We start from the raw sequence: 18,822 nt of genomic DNA on the forward strand, positions 1-18,822 counted from the left end.
ATTATGTTTAAGGGAAACTTGTGCAAAATGCAGACTACCATTGCTTATCTCTCCTTTGTAAAATGCTAGGTGCCTGGCTGCCATAGTGGAACAGTGGCTTTTTTTTACTTTGACCCAATACATGTCTGTAGACCAGGAGCTCTGAGTTTATTCTGTTTTTTTTCATGTCTGTTCCAGACAAGTACTTCAGAAATAGCCATATACCACAAACTAGCGTTTTTAGAAGACGTTTAACAATGGCAGATCCCATGGTTTTCTCAGGACCTGTTTCCTTTAATAGTACAAATGAAATCACGTATCTAGAAAACGTAATTGACGTCTGTCTGTATTGTTATCTTGCTTGTTCTGTTGAAACAAGCTGGACAGTTATTATTATAGAGTAAAATATAATCATACATTGTCAGTCAACCTAACACCTGGTTATTTTAATGTCAATATGCAAGTTGTTCCTCCTACAAAACTAATATATACACACCACTGGTTTCTAGACAGATTAGAGTGTGTTCAGGTTCAGCTTGAGTTTCTATTTATTTACCACAGGAATAGAAATAGGCAGAATCACAAAGGGAGAGATTTTCAGTCAGGTAAATGTTATTATCTCAGTAATGTGCCTGTGCCCAGAGCTGTAATTAGCAGAGAGCAGAATGGCAGGGGACGGTGGGGGACAGAGGGCACTGTATCACACTGGAATAAGGGAAGAGAAGCTGGTTAGATTTGTACATTAAGCTGAATCTGGCTCTTACTATTATTATAGCTTTTGTTGGAAAATGCTTTAGTCCTGGATAAGCAGGAGGGACCACCAGTCTTCAGAATAGGTGCTGCTGAGGCGCTGGTGGTCCAGGAGGCAAGAAGTCTCTTGCAAATCTACTGTTTGTACATAACAAGAGATGTTGCTTGACAGGGAAGAGTTGAGTTTCGTCCACAAGATGAACTAAGGCAGCAACCATTGGTTCGCAGTCCTTCAATAAATTATACTGACAAATAATTTTTTAGCAGGTTTTTATTTTTAATTCAATTTTCTAGCCCATGATGCAGACAATAAATAAATTGCATGCATGAACACACAAAGTGCCTCAGGGTGTGTCAACAATCTTTCTCTAGAAAAAATAGGGCCTCAGTCCCTAAACCGCCTTGAGCGCAGGGCCCTTGACAAGGGCAAGGTACTCTTGGTTTACCAAACTGAGGCCAGGGACCTCCTGAAGCCAGTCCACCAGGTACTAAGTTTTGGCTTCCCTGATGGTAGAGTCTAAAGCACAGGAAAATGGAACCCACTGGCCACTCCTCGCTTCTAGATTTTAGGGCAGGCCTGAAGACCCACACCCTACATCCTGTGAGCTTGAAAACAAAAAAGTAGTGGAAGCGGTGCACATATGAATTGAAAAATAAATTGACAAATCGCAAGGTCTTGTGGCTTGATGACTTGTCCAAAAAGACTAGCCCAAGAAGCATAGTTCAATAAAAAGTAGTTGGTGGCCAAGTAAGTATCAGTACACACAGTGGGGTCCTGAACCCATAGAGGGGAGTTTATCAAAATTGGAGCAGACCAGATCTGGAGCAGCTGTGCATGGCAACCAATCAGTATCTCTCTTTCATTTTCAAAGCTTAACTTAAAGAAAAACTATGGGGTAAGTGTTTTTCCCCATAGTTCTCTTAAGGGTCATGGGAGGACATAAACTAGTGACCTCCCATGACCCAAAGCTCAGTATATCGCGAGCTATAGCCATTACTGTTGAGATCCACCCAGCTGCGTGAGTAGGCAGAGCCAGCTGTACCCGCCCCTCCCCCGTCCATTCCTCTAGTCAGCGCTGGAGGATCGGAGCAGGGAGGGGGGTTTCCCTGCATGGAGCTGTGAGTGACAATCATGGCTCTCTGCAGGGAGATGATCGAGAAGTGAGCGAGCGACAGTATGTGTTGGCTCACTTCCCGATCTATTGAGCTGACGTGACAGTTTCATTGTCACACATCTGCTCGAACTATGAGGATAAGTGATTTTCACTCGCCTCATAGTTCTCCTTTAACAAACTGAAGAGAGATGCTGATTGCTTGCCATGCCCAGCTGCTCCAGATTTTGTCTGCTCCCATTTTGACCAGACCAGACAGGCTCTTGGTTTGCTTCTCCTTTTTTGTCTCTGCACATGGTGCATGTACTCCTTTTGTCAGCCTGATGTTAAATTATATGTGGTGTGTATAGGATAGTGGGAATAAATGCAAAGAATAATTAACACTAATCATATATGGACTATTATGAGCTTTTTTACATTTGCTCAAGGTTCTTTAATAAATACATTGTCACAGTATATTGTATGATAAAATAAGCATAGAACTGCCAAAGGCTTCCTCTGTGGCCCGGCTATTCTACAGAAGATTAATTTTAGCTGATAACTATTGTAAGCAGCAAGTCAACATATTGTTTACATACTGTATTTTTCTGTGTATAAGACTATACTTTTTCTTAAAAATATTTACCTAAAAATGGAGGGGCGTCTTATACACGGGGGGCCAAGAGGAGAACCGCGGTTGCTAAACTGCCGATACCTCTGCAAACTAGCCTCACGAGTGACTTCTGACATCAGCTGATGCTGCGGAGAGCGTGTAGCCAGTGCCCAGATGCAACAGGGAGCCCATACAAATGTCAGAAAACAAAAAAAATACCGGTATGAGTAAGCAGCTGTCTTACTCTGCAAAATTTAAACTGTATGTAATCAGTTATGCAAAAGAGCATGGAAAATATTGATTTCTGAATTTTGGGTAAGAAAAGTGGGGGCGTCCTATACATGGGGGCATCTTATAGAGGGAAAAATATGGTATATCTGTCATCTGAATGCAACTATTGTAGACGATATCGACAGTTTAAATATTAACTTGGGAACCATTTACAAGTGTTTTCTACAGTCCTTTTCTATATTTAGCAGTGGGTGACAGGCAAATGTGTTTATTCCTTCTAATCCTTAGAACTGGCCAAACAAATCCTCTTTATAGGAAATGGGAGGCGATCAGACATTTCAGAATGTACTTTGTAAATACTGGAAACTGATGTGAAAAGTATTTAAAGCAAAAGAGTCATATGGTTATTTCAATTGCAAATGAGCCCTCATATTCTATTGCTCAAGTACAAACAGGATTAATGCACACTGGCAAATGTGTGAGTGTGGATAGACAGATCCTAATGCTATGTGCTACCCATATTTACAATTTTACATGCACATGCAGTATAGGTAAATTCTGTACTCCATCTCATTATTTAAAGGGATTAAAATCCATGCAAATGATGCACTTTGAGAGAGATATTCTGTTTCAATGACTATATGAATGTAAGCTGTTACATATATGTAAACATATTTAAACACTGAGTGGCAACATTTGAAATCTATGAAAATCAAAGAACAGATTGAGTTTTTGTAGTAAGGGCACCAAGCCAAAACTAGTTGTGATTTTAGCTAATGATCATCTCAAACTGTTGGAATTATTATTGGGTTTGGTAAAACTTATGACTGGAAAATGAATGTGATACCTGTGATTTGCTATTGTTGGTGAGGTGCTGATGTTTGATAGGGAAACTGGCCAGATTGTGCATGATGTTACAGCTCATGCACAATAGGTGGCTGACTATGACTCTGCTGAGACAGCAAGCTTAGCAGCTAAAGTGAAGTTACCTTTAAGCCAGGGCTGCATCCAACTAATCGATAATAATCGATTATGAGAATAGTTGTCAAAACTATTCTCACTCTCGATTAGCTAGTTGGATCCCCTAGCTCTCTCCTCCACGCTGGGTCGAGGGCACAGCAAGCAGTGGGCAGGTTCAATAGCCAGTCTGCTATCGGCTATTGCAATTTGAAATGGCCAATATCAGGCTGGCTATTGCAACAGCCCACTACATGCTGAATTTACATTCAGCTGCCGTCTGCAGAATCTTGCCCCTGGCAGTTGTCATTCCCTGGCTGAGGCTATTCAAGTGCCATGTGCTTACAATACAATTATTTTTTTTTTAAATGATAAAAGGTGGGAAAAAAGTAATTTTCAGTTTCGGCCTGACAAATTCTGCTGCTGGAGGTGCATTGCAGTGCCATTCATTTCAATGAACCCCAAATGTGTCTCTCACCCACAGTGTGATCGCCTGCACTGGAAGCAACGGTGCCGCAATGCCGTGTGTTCCTGTGGAGTGCGATTGCAAAAAATTGAGCATGCAGTTTTATTTTGAAGTAAATGTTATGTTTGTAGAACTCCATTTGTGTATTTTATTTTAAATAAGGGATGGTATTTATTTAATTTTTTTTATCCGATTAATTGAAAAAAGTATCGGTCAACTAATCGATTATGAAAATCATTAGTTGCATCTTGTTAAAACAACTAATTATAGAGCAGTTTAATAATCAATTATGTAAAAAGTGTATTTTACCTGTCTTGATCCCTTGTGCTTGGACCAGTTAGCAGAATCTTACTCGTTTCCAGCAGGCAATGGTCAAGTGTTGCTTGGATTTGTCTCTTGGAACAACACAGCTGTATCTATGGAATGCAGTTTTTGTCAATGTGTGCTATGCTATGTGTAGGAAGCAATCACCAGGCACAACTGTCTCTACTGTCTTCCCAAGGCGACCAATAAAACCTGAGCATCTCCCAATGGTGAAAAAACAAGTATTGAATGATATCACTGGTCAACAAAAAAACAACGTTTCTGGCCTGGACTTTTGCAGCTGTTTTAGACTAATTTCAGGGTGCTGATTCCAAATCCGATCTCAGATTTGCTCTATCACATCTCATTTTTATGCTACCGGCATACCCCATTTTCTTTGATTTTACCCGAAATTAACTCTTTGTCACTTATGATTGCAAGTTGATGCGAGTCAGTGACTGCTTTAGTGTTAAAATATGGTGCTGTATTTTTAGGATAGTGTGTTTATAATATAATTTTATGTAGATATCCACATTTATTTAATATTTTCCTTCTGCGGGGCGTGATCTAACAATGGCTACAACATCCGAAAGAAGGAAATGCAGTAATGACCCAGATATCTTCTGCTACATCTGTGGCAGCTTCACTTTGCAGGATCAAAGGCGCAACATCAATACCTTTGTCAAGAAGGTTTATCTTGCCTACTTTAAAGTACGACTTGGAGACCAAGACAAAAATTGGGCTCCTCACAAAGTGTGTAAAACCTGTGTTGAAACTTTGCGATCATGGTCTAAAGTAAAGAATGCTAAGCTGAAGTTTGGTGTGCCAATGGTTTGGAGAGAACCTACAAACCATTTGGATAACTGCTACTTCTGTTTATTTTTCTTATTGAAACCTTTTACATTGACAACATTTACAATGCCCAGATGTCCCATCTGCCAGACGACCAGTTGAGCACTCTGAAGAAATACCTGGGCCTGTATTTACTGAGCTACCAGAGATTGATGTTCAATCCCTCAGTTTACCTGCTTCTACAGATGATGATGCTCAGATCGAATATACGCCAAGACGCTGCAGAATTGAATTATCCGGTGGGAGAAAAGGAACTGTTGGCCTTTAAGTGTGCCCTTGAACATTGGCACCACCTTCTCGAAGGTACGCCAACCCCCATCACAATCTTCACCGACCACCAAAACCTTCAATATTTAAAAACCAACCGAATTCTCTCGTCCCGTCAGGTACGGTGGAGCTTCCTCTTCAAGCGGTTCAATTATCTAATCACATACCGCCCAGGTTCTAAAAATGGGAAGGCAGACTCCCTCTCCCGGATTGGGGAGCAACAGTCTCCTCCTCTACTCCCTCAACCGCTCATTCCTAGGGAGAAGATCCTTGTAGCCACAGTGAACCTCAAGGACGAACTTCAGAATGCACTATCGCTTCCCGATAGTGTACCCCCTATACAATGACTTGGAATCAGCACCCCAAATTTACCTTAAAACGGTTGGAATACCTTATGCCAGAAAAAGTGTGTTGACCAGTGTATTCACAAAGTTGATTGGATTGCACTATAAACACTATATAATTTTAGTTAGAAAATTGGAATTTACTCTAAAGTGCACCTGTGTCCAGACTATGGATATTACAGCATTTAAATATTCTTAACAAGCAGTACAAGAAACCCTTCAATGACCTCTGTAGCTACATGTACTATGAAGTAATTGATCCTCAAAGATTACAACAGAGACGGAAGTTGGAGTTCATTGAGTTTCAAACTGCGTAATGCCCTAAGGATTAGTTTCTCCAGCATATCTGCAACTACTGAAGTGAGGGTTTTTTAAAGCTCTATGTTTTTTGCTTGTTAAGAATATGTAATTACTGTAATGTCCACAGTCTGGGCACAGTTGCACATTAAGATGAAAAACATAACAACATTTTTTTTTTTTACAGATGCTGCCCTGTGTACCACAAGGAAGCTAAGTTCTCCATAGCAAGACAGGTGGAAACCACATTTTACCTGGGACTTTTCAGCCAGAGACATTGCTACAAATTAATGTCGCAGCAAATGTAACTAAACGAAATTCAACAGCCATCTGTGACCATGATCCAAAAACCCACGTGCATTTTTCACATAACAGGGGACTCTTTTAATGAACTCATTTTGTAAGAAGGTTGCTGTACATTGGAAGGTTCCATTTTTACTGTGCTCCATTGCATCACCATTGTATTTTTCATCTTGTCAAAAGAAATGTTTTTAACTCTATGTAAATATTTGTGCTGATGTTTCTGGACAATCCATTCCGAGCTCATCATGTGTTTTACCATTTTGGAGTAAAATACTTGCACTTGAATCGTCATACCATTATTCCTCTTAACAAGGAATCCCTGTAGAGAACAGCTTGAACATTTCCTCCTTTGTATGAACTGAACTTTGGAAAGATCTGAATGATTTTGAACGTTCCACATTGTTGCCACTACCTGCTTTGTCTGGTGAAATGTGACACATTGCAATAAAAGTCTTAATCATTCTTCCATTTTAAAGCACAGAAAGATCATCGTTTATGGCTCTTTCCTTCTTTACGATATCAATGCAGAGTCTTATCCAACCTATCAATATTTAAAAAATAAGGAAACAAATTCCTTCAAAAACCTTGACCCCAGCATCTCATAAATTATGGCCGTTCAAAGACCTGCCAATGGACTGCCCCTCATCCGATGCAAGTGACTTTTATATCTTTAGAATATCTTAACCAAAATACCAAAACGTTTTTTAAGTTTTGAATGGCTTGTAAAAAGGTTAGAACCTCTGTCGCCTGGACCGCAAGTGAATGGAGATCAAAATGTTTGAATTCTTGTAGAACAAGAATAGAGGGGAAATCTTTCTATGGGGACAACTGTGTACAATCAGATTTCCCTCACTATGGAGGGCTTTTCACTCATGTTCTGTTGTGTCTGAGGGACAGGAAGTAAAAGTAAATCTCCCCAGTGGGACACAGATGGCAAGAAAGCCCTCACAATGGATTTCATCATTCTCCATTCTATTCTTTCTCACAGTACAGATCTCCTTCATTCGCTGCACAGGCTGAAGGCTGCTGACACCCTGCCCAGTAATAGAATCGAAAGCCCTTTTAGCTACCTAAGCCACACTTTGCACACGCACAGCATGGGATGTCTGATCTGTCATCACTTTCTTTTGTCCTTAACATGATTGCAGAGTTCAGATTGTGATTTTTCAGCATTATTCATAGGAATATACTGTATGACCTAACTGGTAAAGATCCAGCTCACCTGTTATCCTGCTCGTGTAGGGCCATGTTCAGCACGGTTTGCATTATTTGATATGCTTCTGGCTAAAATTTCCTCATAATTCAGCCTTCTAGCTGTTCTTGACATATTAGCTCCAGTTTACTCTTGTGCTGCCTACTTTTTCTGGAGCGCTTCTCCACATCCCAACAAAAACCAACCCTTCAAGTATCTAAATGCTCCCCCAAAAGTATATAACGGCATAGGGATGCACCGATACCAGTATCGGTGTCAATACCAACGTACCTACCCAAATGATCTGGTGCCTTCCCCGATACTGGAACTTCCGGTCAGAGGGAGATTTCCTCTGACCGGCAGTGCCGCGAGGGAACATGGAGCCGGCTTGCAGGCCAATCAGGGAGGCGGGTGATGACTCGCCACACAGCTTCCTGCTGTTTGGCTGGCTCAATGCTGATTGGCCGGGAAGTTGCCCGGCTTCCTGATTGCCCAGGAAGCTGGTTCCATGCTAGCGGAAGTACCGGTATCTGTACTCGGTATTGGCAAGTTCCGAAAGATAAATATCGGTACTCGATACCGAAAAACTGGCATCAGTGCATCCCTAGGCATTTCCATTGCAACAGATGGATTTCTCCTTAACTACTGCTTCTACTACACCAATAGTGTGGGCACTTGATTACCTAATGCATCATCACCACCACTTATTACTATTGTTTCTTGCAGTGGTGTAGGTTATAATGTGATTGCTATAGCCCTTGTACTGTATGTGCTCAATTTGTACAGCACTGCAGAAGAGGTTGGTGCCATGTAAGGGCACATTCACATCTCCGTGTTGTAGCAAAGCACCGTAGAATGTACTTCAACACAATGCAAGGTAATGCGTGCACTGTGGTATATTGCTGTGCTGTACATTGTGGTGAGCTGCATTTTAAAACATTTCTGTGTTTCAGTCCATTAAACTGCGCTTTAATGAATAGAGGCAGCGAAGAAGTAACAATTCTTTCTGTGGTCTGAAAGTTTTGAATTGCAGCCAAGATGTAATACCAAGAATTTAAAAAGATTATTCATAACACTATGTTTAGTTGTTAATCTAAGCATCTATTTTTGTTTTAATCCACTTACAATGATCATCTAAAAATACATCTGTTTGTAGTGTAAACATCAGAAATCCATAGAATAGTATCAGTTCTCTGTAAAATGTTGAGCATGGATTAAATGAGCTTTCACTTTTTAGCAAACACTGACCCGGGAACACGGGATTCCATGAACACTAGAGACATCTTATTTAATAGAAGCCCCATTGCAGTGAGAGCTGATATTGCAGATCATGTGAGCACTGCTAATTTAAATTAAAAAATTTAGGGCAAACAACTTAAAAGTAGACTGTGCATGGGGTTCAAGGTCCGCTTTTCAAATGTGCCGCTCCCCTTGATGAAATGATGGATAATACCTAAAAAAAAGACATGTTGGGGGACAAATGTTAGATAACATACCAACTTTTCTCGTGGCTTTCTTAGTACAGGTGGTGATGTCATCATCCTGGTGATGAGATTCCAGATGATGCTGAGTACTACAGATTTTGCAAGAAGACACTGCAGCACAGTGCAGCATCTTCTGCTCGGTGAGATTTGGGACACTCAACTTTTGATTTGTACTGTAATTGTAATGCCTTCCTTATATTGTAAAGCACTGCACAAACTGTTGGCGCTAAATCCTGTATAATAATAGTATCCTGGGATCTCACCAGAAGGTGGATGACATCAGCCTCGCTTAGGCGCCACAGGCTAACTATATTATCCATCTTTTATTCCCCCAACAGGTGTTTTCTTTTAAGTTTTATCCAGCATTGCTGGCGGGGGCACATTTGACTTTTTAGGTGCAAGGTCTGCTTGTTTACGTCCGGTAAGGCGAAACTCCAGCAAACAAATGTAGTGGAAATAAATGTGTTTAACGAGCCAAGGGATTTTTAATTTTGTATGTACACTACCACCCTGCATGGTAGATCTCTCTAATTTTTCCTGACGTGGCCCTACTGCTTCCTGGATAAGTTCCCTGCTAATTGTCCCATAGGGATACTAATTTGTAAACTGGAGGCAAAATGTGAATAGAAAGCTCCATTGCTGGACCAGCAGATAGAAGTGTTCCCTGGTTGCGTAGTGCAGCAGATCTGTGGTGTGGCAGAACAGAATTACAAATCTTTGGCAGGTAAAACAGTAAACAGATAAAATATATTTATTTGTCAGGAGTTCCATGCAAGTCATGATAGAAATATGTGCGTTAGCATTAATGTCCTCCTTTTAAAAGGCTGCCATATTGGTCCTGTAACCCCAGTTCATCAAATCAGTGTGTAAAAAACAGTGGGATATTACAATTACTGCTGTTATTTATTAAGAAAATGGGGATGGAGGGGTAGTATTATTAATATTATACAGGATTTATATAGCGCTGACAGTTTGCGCAGCGCTTTACAATATAAGGAAGACATTACAGTTACAATACAAGATGGTAAGGTATCTCTCTTTTACTAAGCCTCTGATCTATTTAGTTTAAAGTTAAAAAAAAACCCTTTAAAAGATATTTGATCATATTGTACCCATAGTTTTGTGAATCTTTTTATAGAGTTTATGATGGGGTGTTTCTGCTACACATTTCTATATTGGGACTCCTTAGGTCTGACCCAGAATGATGTCAATAAGTCTCATACCCAGTCGATTATCACTAAATGCTGCCGTACAAAAGTCTTCAAAAAGGTTGATACCAAGTCTGAATCAGGTACTTATACTAGTTGCATCTAAAATACATTTAATATTTTTTTTACAAACACATAACTGCATTTATTGGTGTGTGTTTTTTATATCTGACTTAAGTTCAACATCAAAGCTCTTTTAACCAGTTGACATCCGCGGTGTTAAACCCCCTTCCCATCCAGGCCATTTTTCAGTATTCAGCGCTGCGGTACTTTAACTGACAAAGCTTTGTAGTGCTCAGTATCCAGTCAATGAATCTGGAGACTCTGGTGTATACCCCATATCTGTCTTTCTGTGCACACTTGTCTCCCCAGCTTGTAATCCCTGTAAGAAACCAAGTATTTCTGAATTCAGTTGCATGGGGACCACCACTGTCTCCCTGGCATGCATCCTTTTCTTCATCAGAAAAGCCAGCACAGAACATACTTGTGGTCACAGAGTACCGGCTTGACTTTTTGCAAGCGGCACGATCAACGTACGGCACAGCCAGCTTTTGCAGTTTTACTGTTGGTCTTCCTTGGTATCTGACATTACCCCAGCCAGTCACCCAGCTATGCGGTATAATCTTCAGCAGTTTGTCCGTGAAGTCTTTGTGTCCAATGCAGATAGGCCTGACATAGTTATTCAAAACCATTCGCTTTTGTAGCTGAATGAGAGCAATGTCATTGTTGTATTTATTCTTGCTGGTATTGTAAGCTGGGTGGTTGATGATTTTGGCCACTTCCAAATACTGCTCGGTCCCCTCTTTAAGAGCGGTGTTATGTTCTCCTGTTGATCATAAAATAACATAAATTGTAAAAGAAATGTATAAACAGAAAAGCATTTGGCTTGTCATCCTCTCTGATCATGTGTCCTTTGCTAAAGTACTTTATTATAGATAGTAGGACAGCAGTTTTTTTATCTCTAAAAATGTAAAGCAACACCTTGCTTTTTTAGTGTTTACATAAAGTATAAAATATTCAGCTTATAATCAACTCACTTGTGTGTAATTAGTGATCAAAAACTGCGGTCTAGTCTCTTCCCCAGGGATCTACTTATTTCCAATTGGGCATGGCCATCCTGCCTCTCATATAGGCCAGTAAAGGTAAAGCTATGGTGCTAATTACAGCCTACATGACACCTTACCCTTCCTGTGTCAGTAATGTGTCCCTGCTCTCTGCATATGTCATTGGCCAGAGGGAGTAGTTGGAGATCAAAAGGCCTTACCTATTGACTTGACAAAAGCTCAAAATTGTAATACCAGTAACAGTACTGTTAAGTCTGCACAGTTCTGGGATAGATGTGTGCCTTGCAGATGGAGCTGTTTGGATGAATGGGTATCTTTACATGACTGTGCAATGAAAAGATTTGCAAACAGGATCGTGGAAGCTTTTCAATGATTGGCTCTTCTTGATCTAATTTGTTTTTCCTTTCAATTCCTCTCTTCTATTACTAAACCTTCAAGCAACATTGAAGAAAATAAATCATAAGATCATACAGAAGACATGGAAACAAACAACTAACAAACCAGAACAGCACATGTCTGAAGGCTCTCATTTATCCATGTCATTGTAGTTAGTCACATTCAACTAGGCTTGTTTAGTAATGATAAAGACATTTTGCTATTAAATTGAAATAACTTCTTCAGTTCTAATAATTGTCAATATACCATCATAAATACTGCAAAAGCTGAAGAAGCTACTTGGATATCTTTAACATTAGAGTGGAAGTTCAGTTGATTACCTACTACTAGGTGCCACAAAACAAAACATTCTTGCTGTATTCATGGTTTACACATCTTTCCTAAACCATACTTTATATTTTATCTTTTATTATCTTATATTTATTAATTTAGTTAAAAACCAGGAGCTATAAGCTAAAAGAAATCAGACTTACCTGCCACTACGGTAAAGTTGTCAGGTGTAAGCTGTATTAAGCAGTGGGCCGCAGTTACAATCCATTGTTCATTCACTATGGATCCACCACAGAAACCTTGTTGATTCTTATTAATAAAGTGAACCTAGGGAATAAGAAATACTGCTTGATGTGTGAACATAACCATGACTGAGACTAAACATGCCTCATTTCGCTTCCTTTATCTTCTGACTTTGTTGTCAACCCAGTTTGATTTAGACATCTGGACCAAAAATATGTTTAGAAATAATAATAGTAACACAGATTTGTATCCTGTATGATTTAAGTAAAAGGTTTCTGTCTCCTCATGGTGGTTGCCAATGGTACAATAATGCCATACTTGACAGATTCGGTGTATTTGTTCCATGGACTCTAATTTGTTGAAGGTAAAAAAAAGATATTAATCACGCTTCCTTGCCCTAGGCTTCTATCTCAAGAGGTTTTCTTCAATGCTGGGATATTATTTAGTAATGCAAACATGCTACCATGCAGCACCAATCTGCTTTAGGGGCAACTACATTAAGGAAGTATATAGACTGTAATAACTGGCTTCTCCTTCTGATAATGCTAGTTGCCTTGCTGTCAAAGCGATCCATTAGATTCAGTATTTTTGCGCTAACTTGCCTGAAACAAGTATGCAAATTTGGAGTGTGGTCTTCATTCTATCTTTATGTTTCCTCTAGATCAGTGACCTGGAAAGTACTGAAACCCATAGATAAGCATGACAGCCAAGCAACAATCATTAGCAGCCTCTGTATTTCTCTCAGTTGAGGGTTTCTTTAAACCAAATCTGCCACATGAAGCATGATCATAATGTTCTAATGCAATGTAATTCAATGCAGAACACACTTAAAAGCAATTTCTGAGTAATCTGTAATAATTATCTGTGATAATGACTTTGGCTTTATTTAAATCTCTGACTATTTAAACGAAAGCTGTTCTCAGCACTTTTCTGTATTTAGACGCTGCAGGCAGTTATTAAAAATATCTACTCCCTGGGTAAATGTAATAGTACATTGTAACATTCATTCATACATTAAGGGGCTTGGCTGAAACCTGCTACTATATTTATATATAAGAGAAAAAAATGGATCAGAGCACCACAACAAAAATCAACCTCTCATAAACTATGACTTATAAAAATTCCAAATGTAACAAATATATAAATAAACACTCACATAATATCTAACATTATAGAAACATAGGCAATACAGCACACCCATATTTCCCCCCTTATAACAAACTGAACAAGTTTGTTCACACTTGCACACACCCACATGCTCACTCTGACACTAGGGATCTCCTCCCCACGCCATCACCTTTTGTGCCCCCTGTGTTGAGAAGACAGCCTTGTGCAATGAAGGAGTATTTGGATTTGGGCAAACTGCAATGGATATGGACAAAGATGTGATCATATATGATGATGAAGTGCTGGTTGATTCACAGATAGTGATTACTTGGGGGAAATAAGGGATACAACTGAAAATGTTGCTTGCAATTCTATGCCACATTCTTGCTGACTTTGCTTATACTTTGCAGGGCTTTTGCTGTTTCTCTGTTTCTCTATGACTGACTCGTGTGTTTGCAGTGTCTTTGACCATTAACAGGTTGGACACAACCATTCATGTCACTGCTTTTTTTCATCTGCTTCCATTTTCTTAGGCCCTGCTTAATATATCCATAGTGTCAGCAGAGGGTGGGCATGCCTAGTCCCTATTATCTGCGTATGTGCGTGCGTGTGTGTAGACAGTGTTGTTCTACTTTTAACATAGGGGGGAAATAGGGTATGCTATATAACCTATTTTTCTATGATGTTAGATATTATTATGTGAGTGTTTATGCCATCGGTGGGGAACTGCCGGCCCTCCAGCTGCGATGAAACTACAAATCCTAAGATGCATCTGTCTCTTGGAGTCATGCCTGTGATAATCTTGCAATGCCGCATGGGATTTGTAGTTTCACCAAAGCTGGAGGGCCGGTCGTCCCCCCTCCCTGGTTTATGCATATGCTATATTTAGAACATTTAGAATTCTTATGAGCCATAGTTTGTGAGGATGCGATTCTTGTTGTGGTGCTCTGATATAAAACCTGGTAGTATCTAATTATTCAGCTGCTGCATGCCCATACACTACTTTCTTAGTGACAGATTGACTTTAATACATCAAATAACTTCCTCTAACGTAAAGGTAGAGCAGGAAAGTAACTCATTTCAAATAAATACAAATCGGAATTACAAAATCCAATTCCCCAAATAACTGAAACAGAGAACCCAGTGATTGAGTATAATGTGTTAAATAAATATCCCCTAGCTTTATGCCTTCACTGGTTACTTCTGAAATCAAATGTATAACAAAATCCACAGTAGTTATCTTTGTGCCTATTGCCTAAGATGTCCTACTGCTTGATAAATTACAGTAATGGGCTTCATTTCATTTACATTCACACCACTCTCTCTAAATGATTTATGTAAAAAGTTATTTACAGCTGATTGTTGCAACCAAAGGGACCCTTGTATGATCCAATATTCATGTATCTGGGCTCAATGGCTGAGTATTCATTGCATGTGTGGTGACCATGAGGTGCATGCCTTTGGCATTCGATGCCTTCCATGTTTAACGTGCAGGGCAAGTACAGATCAGCTTTATTTCCTTGCTTATATTTTTTTATTGTGTATGGAAGAATAAATCAGAATTGCATAACTGCCCGTGTCCCTTATGGGGAGATTTCCCCTCTGCTCCAAAGGGCACAGGCCTATTGTAAATTTCAGTAAATTAATTTCTCCTGACAGACGTTCTACCCTCTATCCATAACTACTTAATCATACAATGACTTGTATAACAACTGTACTGTATATTCTATATCTATTTTGAACAAATCTGCAGTAATACTTCCACTAATAAGTAAATCCGGAGCTGTGGTGCCTTTTGCAAAAAGGTTACTTTCTATAAGGAAAAGACATTATACATACCTACAGTATCCAGCAGTGCCGCTATCTGGATTATTCGCTTGATTTCCATCCAAGTGTAAATGGCTGCTGTCTTATTATCTGTCAGCAGCACAAACTAAAAGAGGCTATTTGTGAGCAGAAGATGCAGGCTATGAATTCGCCAAGGATCCGGACTTACATATGATACGGGTCTCGTGAATATAGGACAAGGACAGCGTTGGAGATGTCACCAGTGTCCAACAAATGGATAGCAAAATAGAAGCTCCCACTGTCTATGTAACAGAATTCTCCTTGGTCACTATTAGTTCCCATTGTAATTAAGCAGATTACTACAGAAATATTTCTGACAAGTGTATTACCTTACACACTCAAAGTGACATTGATTGTTTTCACAAAACACAAAACAAAAAAACTCTATTAGCTGCAAGAACTAGAGAAATAAACATTTCCAATAGTCCAAATATGAGTATAACGCGGTACAGTTATACTGATATTAACACCATTGATTGTGCTGACCCAGGTAGCCAAAAACAGTGCATACTGCAGAAGGAAATATACCTGGGTCAATCCCAGATTGAGAGCCAGGCAAATGGCAATTTTGATCATGGGGGGTTTGAACAAAATGGTCCCATAATCTGCAATAAGAAAGATCAAATTCTAAAATTATGATTACAGGCCAAGCCCAGACAAATAGCCAAACACATACTGTAGCTGAAACGAGTATGAAATTATTTATTGCCAAATATTATGTGAAACAATGGACTCCTTGATCTGAGTCGTATATCCTGTTGTGTTATATGACAAGGAAAGCAGAAAGAGGGAGTTTAGTTTTTTTTATAATCTGCAGTTCAACAGAATATCCTACTTCCATCTTGGAAATTCTACTACATTGGCAATGCCCAATTTGAGCTCTCTCTCCCTCCTGTAAGCCCACCTAAGTTTCTCTTCCTTCTGCCTATCATCTTGTAGAGCAGCACCTCAGGCTGCAAGCCTCAAATGACTGACTTTTAGAGACTGCTTACTAGTCTGTTGTAAATAGTCTGCTGTTTGCATGACTCCTTACTTCAAGCAGCAAGGCAGAACTTAATGACTAGTCTCTTATTTGATATCTATATCTATAGCTATATATATATCTATAGATATAGATATTGTGGCAGTGCATGGCAATGCCACGGTGTAGTAGGGCACCTTTGGTGCCCAGGACTCTCAGCCAGAGGGGCTGAGAGGTTCCACAATGTGAATACCTTTGGAGAGGAGGAAGTGGCTGTTCAGTTCCTTCCAGGTTTTCCAGACTATAGTGGCATAAAATCTCCAGTCCTGGGGCCAGGTGTTGCCAGTTGTCAGATTGGGCTGAACAGGTGGCTGAGAGCAGCCTTATTAGGAAGCCAGCACAGTGCTTTAGAGGAGAGTTGTGGGTGTGCAAGAGGCACACGACGACAGCCAGACTCTGCTGCGTGCGTGAGCACAAGGGACACAACCAGGAAGGCTGGAGAGGTCCAGAGGGTTGGTGACCCTGAGATACCTGTTGGGGAGACAGAGAGGGACAGTGACCCACTAGGGGTGGATACTGAACCGCTTGGAGCTGAGGAAAGCTGGTGAGCAGTGCTGAGGACTGTATTCACAGAGAAATATGGTAAAGTCCTGGGACTATCACACAGGGAGTGTATTGGACAGACAGATGTCGGTGAGACCAACCACAATGTCTTGATGAGACTCCTGAATGAACTGTTATGCTTAATTTATGCTGAATAAAGACTGTCCTTTTATGTTAAAGTCGGCTTCAGGAGTGGTCCCTTAGCGCTTACCATTGTGCTATATTCTCCAAACTATCACAATATCTATATATCTATATATTTCAATAGAATATTTTGCAGTTTGCGTTGAAGTGGGCAACCAGTTTGCATATTCTTTTCCCATACCTTGCAAATGATTGACACATTTGTGTCAGCATATTCTCTCTGATGTTGTTTGTGCCAGTGGTGTTTTTTTCCTGTGATGTCATTTGAACCCAGTGCTCTAGCACAGCGTTTCTCAACTTTTTTTTTCAGTCACGGCACCTTTTAAAAGTATGCAAAAGCTCAATGCACGCCAGTCTAAAAAATTAAATATAACAATGTAAAAACATCTGGTCCCCAAAATCAATACCAGACCCTTATCCTAGACAGGGTTTTAAGGTGGGACCCCAGGAAAAGAAACAAAAAAAGCTACATGGAGTCCTCCCCCTTTCACATTAGAGTCCCCTCCCTTCACATCAGAAGCCCTCCTTTAGCAAAAATTAAAAGGCATCCTAGACAATGGCAGAAGGCACCCCAGGCTATGTTGTGGAAGGCTGTTCTATCAGTATTCCCGTGCACCTCCCCCATAGCAGCTTTAAGGCCTCATTCACATGAGAAAAGGCTGGCACATACAGCTCCGAGCTGCGTGCACAGCCGTATCCGGCAGCTCCCGGGAAGGACAGGTGCTGCGTGTGATTAGTACACAGCCCCTGTCCTTCTCTATGGGAGTATGCGGCTGTACGCCACCCTAAGCTCACCCGCCCTGCACATCGGTGCGGGTGTCCGTACTCGTACGCTGACAGGATGGATCCTGTCCCCGTCCGTGCTGGGACACCCGCACCCGTACGGACCTGCACTTGGGGTGAGCGTAGTGCGGCGTATGGCCGCGTACTCCCATAGAGAAGGACAGGGGCTGCATACTAATCACACACAGCACCTGTCCTTCCCGGGAGCTGCCCAATATGGCCGTGCACGCAGCTGTATGTGCCGGCCTTTTCTCGTGTGAATGAGGCCTTATTCTCTGGGCCCCTTCTGTAGCACAACAATACTCACACCCTTTCTCTGTGTAGCTGATGAAGATCAGTACATCAGTTTCTATCTGGTCCAGAGATCTCTAATCAGGCAACAGTTGGCTTTTCTTATTAATGGCTGCTAGTGACTAACCCTGACACCTAGGTAGTCAAGCCTAAGCAGTAAATCATGGCAGAGAGAGCTAATGATTTTCTGCAGCTCCATGTTCTAGTCTAACATTAAGATCTGAGTCTCCAGGAACATTTGATTCTAAATGAATATGGCTGCTATTAGGCTGATCTAAATACATAAGTCTCTTCTTCGTGGCAGATTAGCCCAGTCTGCACACATCCACTTTATTTACAACTCGCATTTCTTTGCTTAACTCAGCAGTCTTAACCAAGTGCATTATAATGCTGATTCTTTCAGCAACATTTCTGCTTCTTATTGACCGAAGATGATTATTCATGGGTCTTGAAGCATTGATTACATTTATTGCTTGCTATTTTCAATTACACTGATTTGTTTGGGAGATGTGTGTTAATGCACAAAATGTAATCCTTATGCACCATCTAAATTACAGCTGTGGGGACCACTAAGATCTGCAAATGTTTTGTGTGTATTTGTAGCTACCCACAGTCCAGTGTTGGGTAACCAGTTAGACTTGTGTGGTCTCCAATGTATGCACCAATTCCTATTTCTTGTAGAGCCATCCATGGTAGATTTAACATTACTTTTCAATATTAAATTGTCTTTTAACCTTCAGAGGATTTTGGCTACTAGTGTGTATATTCTGTTTTA

The 18,822-nt window shown here is 40.4% G+C and overlaps 2 protein-coding genes across 2 annotated transcripts in view; one reads left to right on the forward strand and one right to left on the reverse strand.

Moving 5' to 3' along the window:
* The window catches only part of MCF2 (MCF.2 cell line derived transforming sequence), a 107,996-nt gene extending 101,618 nt beyond the window's left edge, over positions 1-6,378 (forward strand). The window contains exon 30 of the mRNA XM_018564150.1: positions 6,338-6,378. Coding sequence (XP_018419652.1) covers positions 6,338-6,378 — 41 coding nt within the window. The remainder of the gene's footprint in view (positions 1-6,337) is intronic.
* Positions 6,379-10,314: 3,936 nt separating this feature from the next.
* Positions 10,315-18,822, reverse strand: part of F9 (coagulation factor IX) — a 33,016-nt gene continuing 24,508 nt past the window's right edge. The window contains exons 7-9 of the mRNA XM_018564151.1: positions 12,271-12,394; positions 10,618-11,163; positions 10,315-10,373 (exon numbers count right to left, since the gene is read on the reverse strand). Coding sequence (XP_018419653.1) covers positions 10,315-10,373; positions 10,618-11,163; positions 12,271-12,394 — 729 coding nt within the window. The remainder of the gene's footprint in view (positions 10,374-10,617; positions 11,164-12,270; positions 12,395-18,822) is intronic.

Source organism: Nanorana parkeri, unplaced genomic scaffold, assembly GCF_000935625.1.
Source record: "Nanorana parkeri isolate BGI_ZX_2015 unplaced genomic scaffold, ASM93562v1 scaffold730, whole genome shotgun sequence".
In the NCBI taxonomy this organism is placed as follows: Eukaryota; Metazoa; Chordata; class Amphibia; order Anura; family Dicroglossidae; genus Nanorana; species Nanorana parkeri.